This window comes from Frankliniella occidentalis, unplaced genomic scaffold (genome assembly GCF_000697945.3).
Source record: "Frankliniella occidentalis isolate FOCC.00 unplaced genomic scaffold, Focc_3.1 Scaffold306, whole genome shotgun sequence".
In the NCBI taxonomy this organism is placed as follows: domain Eukaryota; kingdom Metazoa; phylum Arthropoda; class Insecta; order Thysanoptera; family Thripidae; genus Frankliniella; species Frankliniella occidentalis.
Genome location: NW_026267431.1, coordinates 7384 through 15779, shown reverse-complemented (window position 1 = coordinate 15779; position 8396 = coordinate 7384). Strand labels below are relative to the sequence as shown.

General features: G+C 61.6%; 1 protein-coding gene across 1 annotated transcript in view; it reads right to left on the bottom strand.

Moving 5' to 3' along the window:
- Positions 1-4940: 4940 nt before the first annotated feature.
- LOC127750994 (putative fatty acyl-CoA reductase CG5065) overlaps positions 4941-8396 on the bottom strand; it is a 5020-nt gene continuing 1564 nt past the window's right edge. The window contains exons 3-8 of the mRNA XM_052273851.1: positions 7596-7835; positions 6570-6840; positions 6077-6269; positions 5641-5889; positions 5286-5543; positions 4941-5198 (exon numbers count right to left, since the gene is read on the bottom strand). Of these exons, the coding sequence (XP_052129811.1) occupies positions 5081-5198; positions 5286-5543; positions 5641-5889; positions 6077-6269; positions 6570-6840; positions 7596-7835 (1329 nt within the window). The 3' untranslated portion in view covers positions 4941-5080. The remainder of the gene's footprint in view (positions 5199-5285; positions 5544-5640; positions 5890-6076; positions 6270-6569; positions 6841-7595; positions 7836-8396) is intronic.

Below are 8396 nucleotides of genomic sequence, written 5' to 3'. Positions count from 1 at the left end.
GGGTGGGGTGGGGTGGGGTAGGCCCGGGCGGGGCGCCAGCCCAGTGCCAGCGCCGGCACCAGCGCCAGTACGTACGTGCGGGGAACGGCGTTGTCGACATGACCGCACCCCTCCTGGCTATGAGCAGCCGGGGGCGATAGGATAGAGGACCCGAGCCCCGCAGCTAGCCGGCGTGACGCACCGCCACCGCACCCCGCCCGACCAGAGCAGCCGCGAGCCAGCAATGCCAAAGCGATAATTTATACGATATCTCGACGCCCCGGCCGGCCAGCCAGGCAGGCAGCCAGCCGGGCAGCCGAGGCAGCCGGGCAGCAGCCAGCGTCCCAAGGCAGCAACAGTAGCAATAAGGAGCCATTCTCGCGCCGCCGTCGCGCCGGCCAGCAGCAGCCAGCGGCGGCGGTGCAGTACTTACAATGTGTCGCTTTAGATAACGCCGCAACATGTGGCGCGCACCCTGCCCCGCCGCGCCCCGCCACGCCCCGCGAGCGTCCCCCAACAAGATGCCACCGTGTCGCGCGCGCGCACACAATACCCGCGCCCGCGCCCCGCCACGCCCCGCCACGCCCCGCCACGCCGTGTATCGCCCCGCCGCCGCGCCGAGGCGAACCAGAGATTAGCGACAACGATGACTCAAGGCTGCGCTGCTGGAGGCTGTGCTATACTGCTTCTGGAGGCTAGGTGCTGCTGCCTGTGGAAGCTCTGCTGCTTCCCCTGGAGGCTGTGCTGATGCCTCTGGAGGCTGTGCCGATGCCTCTGCGAGGCTGTGCTGCTCCCTCTGGTGCCTTTACTGCTGCTTATTGAGGCTTTGCTGCTGCTTCAAGAGGCTGTACTGCTTCTTCTTGAGGCTGCACTGCTGGACGCTATGCTGCTGCTTCTGGAGGCTGTGCGCTGCTTCCTCTGGAGGCTGTGTTGCTGCCTCTGGAGGCTAGGGGCTGTGCTGTTGCTTCTGGTCTGGAGGCTGTGGTGTGGTGCGCTGTCTCTTGAGGCTTTGTGTGTGCGTCTGTGAAGCGCCAAGCGCCTACATGCGGTACAGATACAGTACGGTTAAAAATAAATCCATGGCCAGTGGGCCACCTTATACTTACACATTACTGGGACGTTGTTTGAGCACTTTTATTGAGGAAGCACCAGGATTGATCTCCGTGGTGTGATCGGGAGGGAAGGCCACCGAGCTTGCAGCGCATTCTAGTAGAGGACGCTTCAGAGGAGGCCCTTCACGACGCACGGCACCAAGGTGTAAGAGTTTAATCTTCCTCTTCAGTGCATTAGCAGGCAGCTTACGTTTGACCATTTTTTCTACAACTTCTCTCCCTGCTAGCGAGTCCCGCGTGCTTGGTAGGCGGAGCTTCCGGCTGTCCCCACGTTGCGGATAACAGGTGGTCAGGACCAACAGGGTGAGACGCCTGCAGCTGCGTTTGACCGATAGCGGAGAGGGCCTAAGTAATGTGCGAACCCGCCCAGCCAGTCGGGCCACGACTCAGGCCCAGCTGAGCGCCTGCAGATGCACCAGCCGCGCCAGCTGCACCAGCTGCACCGCGCCGAAGAGGACACGGAAGAGAAGGGGCGAGGTGAGGCGTAAGTCTTTCGGACGGGAGAGTCCCAGCGGCCGCAGAGAAAGGAAAACGTGCGTGATCCAGAGTAATTATTTCAACCCGACACACTGACTCACAGTCATTTATCATTTTTATTTATTTTTAGCAAACGCTTATCTTACGTGGTCTAGCTCGACCTCCGCGCTACGTGCTGTGCCCGTGCTGTACATGATGTCTGTCCGATTGACGTCACCCGTCCGTACACACACATACTCTCACACACTCACACCACACACATGCCGCATTCGCGCCTTTGTATTTCCCATACACCACCGCCCGGGTCCACAGCGCAGCCCGCCAGGCCGTGTCAATCATCACAGTGCGCGGCTGGAACGTCCATTTAGAGATCCATCGCGATACAAGCTGGCCTGCCATACAAAACGCACACACACTCACAAAACACACATACAACACTCTGACACGCCCTGTCCGCGCTTCTCTCTCTCTCTTCCTCTGTGTGTGTGTATGTGTGTGTCTGTGTGTGTGTCTGTGTGTGTGTGCGTGTGTGTCGCAATAGTTTCGGTGGGCGCCCGGTCGTATCGTAGTCAGGCGCACCCCACAGGTAAGTAAGTGACTTTGTGTGGCAGACGCGCGGCGGCAGCGGGACCCGCGCGCCGTCGCTGCCCCTTCCTGTTTTGCCGATGGTAACTTGCCTCTTTTGAATCCCTCATCTCGTAAAGACGACGCCTGGGATGGTGCAGCAGCAGAGACGACCAGTTGTAGTGAAAGTTGCCGCTGCTGCTGTTGTTGTTGCTGTTGCTGGTGGTGGTAGTGGTGGTGGTGCAGCTGATGCTGCAGCACCATTGCATTTCAATGCAAATTTGCTCACGGCCCCATCACCAATGCAGTAGCTGTGCCGCTATGGCACACGGGACGGCACGGCGCGGCCTCACGGGGGGACCCAGCGGCGCTGGAGGAAGTAACGTGGGCACCTGGATAAAAAAGCACCCCTTCCGCGGAGAAGGAGAGTGCTCATCCTGAAGGAGAGCGCTACCCCCCTGCACAAGGAGCGCGCAGCTGGCGTTTGTCCTGGAGGAGGACGCCACCCTACTGGAGCGCGCTTATAGGAGAGTCGTCCTGCAAGAGAAAAGCTGCGGTGGACGTGAGCATTGCAGAGGCTTTTGAGGCCGGAGAGGCTCGCCGGAGAGAAGCTCCCGAAGGGTAGGCTTGCTATCAGCGGGGCATCTCGCCCCTGACCGCACTCACATCGACACAGGCAGCGGCCCGCGGCCGAGCCGCGCGGGGGTCGCTGCGGGTCGAACGGGCCTTACGGGCCGTGTGCTGTGCACCCGCTTATCGCCTAGGCGAATCTGCCCATCTCTCTCTCTCTCTCGCTCGTTCTCACTCTCTCCATCTTTTCCTTTCTCTTTATCACACCCTTCACCTCACCTCACCCCCCCCCCTTTCCTCCTCTCTCTCTCTCTCTCTCTCTCTCTCACTCTCTTCTCTCTTTTACACTTCGTCGCGACGCCTGCCGAGGCGACGCTTGTGTGGGAACCCCCTGCGATAGAGCGAGAGCGAGCAAGACTTAAAACTGGAGAGAAAGACAGAGAGAGAGGGGAGGAGTGGCTCCTGTAGCTCCTGTGGCTCTTGTGGCTGCTGCCTTGGTAGATGTTAGGTGCGTGACGAGGGAGGCCGTCAAGCGCCGAGAGGACCCCGTCAAACACACCGCAAAACACCATACCTACTTCTGGCTCTACTAGCTACCCTGGACGCAACCATGCCACATGATGAAAAGAGTTGGGTGGTGGCGCTTTGCCGATAAGACTTTCACCTCGTCTGTGTCACCGCGTCCCCGCCGCCCGCACCGTATGGCACCTGAGCCCCGGCGCGGCGCACGGAGGGGGGCAACGGGGTGGGCAGTGGGCACGCGGGCCAGCGCGGGCTGGGCGCGCACATACAACACATAGGCGCGCGGGGATAAGCATCGGGGCAGGTTTACAGTTCTTCTTATTGGAATGAGAGGCTGCAGCAGTCCGCGAGCCCCTCCAGCAGCAGCACCAGCACAACCACCACCCCGCCCCGCCCCAACCCCGCAACATCTCGTCCCTGCTGCATCCCAAGGCAGGCCGCCGGGGCCGCGCCGGGCGGACGCGGACACCGCCGGGCTGCCGATGATGAGACTTTGCCCGCTGAAAGCTGCTGAAAGCTTTCGCGCACGCTCCTCGCTCGCCCCGCGGGGTCCACGTCGCCGCGGTGACTGATGAGCCGAGTCCTGCTGCAGCCGCCGCTGGCTGGAGCCGCTGCTGCTGCCGGAGAGGGGCATTACGTCATGGCTGGGCGTGGCGTGGCGCGGTGCGGCTCCCCTTCACTTGAGCAGACGAGATAGCACAAGTGGCGGCAATGTTCGTTCGCCTGTTCGCCCATCGCCTATTCGTGTGTCCAGTCGCAACTGGGCAGGAGTGAGGAGGGGTGGACGGCTCCCGGCTCCACCCTCTCGTGCAGTTTGACAAAGGCTCCCCCTTCGTGGATCCCGCGGCCTCAAGGTCCGCCGGGGGGACCCGGCCGAGCCGAGCCAAGGCGCGGGAGGCTGGGGGGCGCTCTCCTCCCTCCTCGCGGGCTCATCGCACCGCGACGCGACGGCCTTCTGCGCGGGGCGGGGTGTGGCGGGGCGAGGGGAACGACATGACTATACATGTGCGCGCGCTCACACACACACATACACGCGCACACGAGCTGAGTGAGGGTGGAGCGCGGTGTGGTGCGACAGGACAACCAGTTGATCGTACAGTAGCCCAGCACCACCGCGTGTGTGTATGTGTGTGCGCGTGTGTATAAGAGAGAGAGAGAGAGAGACGCAATGAAATATTGTGAGGAACGCACCACCACGCTGCTGCCCTTGGGCGGGCGCTGCTGTGGGGCTCTCTTGTTCGCCCCCCCCCCCCTCTCGCTCTCCCTCTCTCTCTCGTACTCTCTCACCCCGGCGGCGCGTGACGACGGCTGAAGCCCTGGACAAGGCGGCGCTCCCGGTGCCCTCCGCACACGACGACGCGTCACCGGGTGGGTTCCCACGCTCGAGCCAGAGGGGGCCGCGGGGCCCGCGCGGGCCGCTCCAGGAGGGGTGTCGCGGCCGCCGCGACGCGTCGAAAGCCGCCGCGATCCATCACCCCTCCCGAACGCACCGCGCGCCGCGCCGCCGCGGGCAGGAGCCGTCCCGTCCCGTCCCCGTCGCGTCCCGACCCCGGCCGTATCGCATCGGCGGCGGGAGCCGTTAGGTCCACGCGACGTCGCCGGCGTGAGGCACGGCGCCCGCGGAGGGACTGTCACGAGCTCAAAACAATGGTGCTTCTGCAGAAAAGGGGAGGGGGAGGGGGTCTTCTTATCGTTTTATTTTTAATTGTTTTCTCCTTATTTCATGAACAGTTTATTTGATTTTTGTTGTATGCCGTGAGTTATGACATCAGTAATCGAGATGTACGCCCGAAGCTTATTTGGGTGAATGAGAATGACAGAAATGAAAACGTCGCGTCAACGGTGAGGGGCTGTTCTCAAGAGAAGTTCGACAAGATGCCGTCGAGCTGAGACTGGACGAATTTGGAGTTCAGGAAGAGGTACAGCACGAAGGTGTAGAAGCAGAACTTGATGAATCGGGATAAGTACAGCATGCTGCAGGACAAGTGAATATATATGTCAGTGAGAGAAATGAGTCGGTTTTGTTAAGGAGCACATTAGAGGTCTGAAAGGTCTGCTTACAAGAGGTAAAATTTGCGGTCCGAGTCGAGGGAATCGTCGGGCATCTTCATGAGGTAGCGACGCCCTCCGAGCACGGCCTTCTCGAAGAAGTCCCTGGGCTGGCGGTCCACGATGGCGTAGCTGAACGCCTTGCGGTCCTTGAGCGGGATCTGCTCGTCCAGCTGCAGCAGTCTTTCGTTGGCGAACCGCCACGTCCGCGTTGTGAAGTGGCTCAGCGCCGTGTTGGCCGTGTACAGCTTGCGCTGGAGCTTCATCAGCCTGACGGCCCGGAGTGAACGGTATCGGATTTTGTTTCTTCAATGTTGTATAATGTTTTTAGAAAATCTCTTACGAATACGACGAAGATTTTACCCACCTGAACTTGTGTCCTACGAGTGTGAGGGCGGCGTCAGCGATGAGTGCGGGGATGAGGTGCGTGAGGAAGAACAGGACGTAGTAGACGAAGTGGTTGGGCGTGATGATGCCGGACGGCACCCACACCACCTTGCCGACGGGGCACGCCTCCAGCATGTCGAGCCCCAGGTCCACCATCTCGCCCATGGTGATGGGCGTCACCGAGGACGACGCGCAGTTGTACACGTTGCACTTCTTCTTCTCCTCGCCGCTGCAACAGACACACACAGGAGCTGGAGGCGCCGCCGTCTTGGCACCAGGCCCCCGAACAGAAGCTCGGCCGCACCACGACGCGCACGGCTACGACGGCGGGGCCGGGGGAAGGAAGGCGATAAGCAAATAAGACTGCTTGGCACGATCCGGAGCAGCAGCAGGCGGCCCGGCCGGGGGAGACTCACGTCTCCATGGCTTTCTTCCAGGCGGTCACAATGATGGCCTTGATGCACACGTCCACGGGAATGTAGTCGGCGACGATGTTCTTGTCGGCCAGGGTGACGTGCACGACCCCTTTGGCGGCGCCGACCAGCAGCGCCACGGGCCCGTTGAAGTTGTCGACCCACCCCGCCACCGGCTCGCTGTCCGTGGAGATGACTGCGGGGCGCACAAGAAACGGGCCGCTCAGGAAAGAGGAGGAAGAAATAACCGTGGAGACACGCGGACGAGGGGTCCTTTACTGTAAATTCAAGCGTACACCGATTTTTCTGTTCGTGCTTGATTTTTTCTTATTTTCTCCCGACTTTTTACTACCTTTTACCTGACCTTTTCCTACCCCTCTCCTGATTTTTTTCTGATCTTTCCTTGATTTTTTCTGATTTTTGGGGGGAAGCTGAACACTGAATTTTTATTGAGTGTAGTACCCCTCGCGCGCAGGTGCTTCAGCAGCACACTCACCGATGGACGGCCTGAAGATGACGGCGGGCAGCCTGTCGCTGTGGTCGTTGATGACGTGCTCGGCCAACGACTTGGCGAAGGTGTACGTGTTGGGCAGGGCGCGGGGCTCGCCGATGCCCATGTACTTGTGCGTCAGCACCTTGAGCCCCTCCTCGTCGGCGTTCTCCACGATGCGCAGCGTCTCCCGCCAGTCGGCGTGCGGCGGGTACACCTGCTCGCCGATCTCGTACCGGTCCACGTTGCAGTAGGTGGTGGACACGTGCACGAACGCCTGTGGCAAAGACGGGTAGCTTGATTTTTTTTAACTTGCTCAAACCCTTCAAAAAACCAAAAAGGACGCGCACGGGAGCACGGAGCACGGCCGCGATGAGCACGTCCCCGTCGTCGACATCGCACATGCGGCGACGACGCGGACGTGCGCGACACAACAGCAAAACGCGCCGTCGGAAGAGAAATTGGCGGACGCCGAGTGCGTGGAACGATCGAGCGGGCTGCAAAATGTTTTGCCCAGTTTGTGCCGCTCCTGCGGCTGCAACAAGAAGATTTAACGCGCGCGCCGCAGCGGCGGCAGGGCGTGAGTTGGCGTTCGCGCCGCCGCAGTGTCTAGGTCAGGGTGAGGAGCGGCGGCGAGGAGGCCCGGGCGCCCCGCCGCGCGAGCGCGCCGAGCTCCGCGCGCGCCCGCAGCACGGCACGGCCCATGCCCATGCATGCCATCACTGCGCCTCGCCCGGCAGTAAAGCTTTTCATAATCGCAAACTGAATAATAACGACAACAAATGGTTTTACGTGCTGCCGCGCCAGCCCAGCCGCCATTAGCACATACAATATGAGCCGAGGTCGGAGGCCGCGGGCGCGCCTGCGGGCGCGGCGGGGGGAGCCCCGAGGAGGAGGAGAGGTGTGTGTCTGGCTTGGAGCTGGGCGGGGAGGCCCGCGAGTTTGAAGTCTTTTTCGTCTCTGAAAACAAAACCACCCACCCCCTTCAAGTACCACCAAGTACGCCACCCGTGCTCCCGTTTTTGGACTGACCGCGAGCTGGGGCATCTCCAGGCCCATGTTGACGAGCTCCAGGGTGCCGCGCGTGTTGAGCAGCACCGAGTCCTTGAGCGGGTCGTTGAAGCGCACCGTCGCCGCCGAGTGGAAGATGACGGACACCTGCTGCTTGAGCCGCGCCCGCCACTCTGGCGACAGCCCCAGGCCCTTCAGCTTGAGGTCGGCGGGCACGACGTGCACCTTGCGACGCGCCTCATCGCGCACCAGGTCGAACAGCTGGAACATTAAACAGCGTGGGTCAGCTCGGCAACCACAGCCCTACCAACTCCCGCGCAAACATTTAAATAACATCTTTTCGTTTTTTCTTGTTTATCTTTTTTTCTCCTCCACATAGTCCTCATTGCGAGAGCAGGTCGTCAGCTGACTTTGCTCATCGCTGTGGGTGCGGCGGCGGCGGTCAAGTGCTGTTTCCCGAGAGGTAATTTGGCGCTCCACACCACGCCCCGCCCCGCCCCGCCCCAGCCGTTGGAAAGGTTTGGTCCAGCCCCGCGGCCCAGAACGGCCAGGCCAGGCCGCGCAAGGCCTGCCCATCTGCTGACCTCGCTGTGCAGGCCACCACGCCCCGCCCCGCGCCGCTGGCCGAGGTGCGGTCGGTCTGACCCGGTCCACTCGGCTCGCCTCCAGTAAAGGGGTTTTTCATTACGGCCCCACGGGTCGCACCCCACCTCCGCCCCGCCCCCGCAGCGTTGCAGTGCAGGTCGCTCGCGGGGCGTCCCGCTAAGTGCGCACAGTGACTGATGCTGTTATACGGCCCCCGCAGCGCCCCGCCCCGCACCA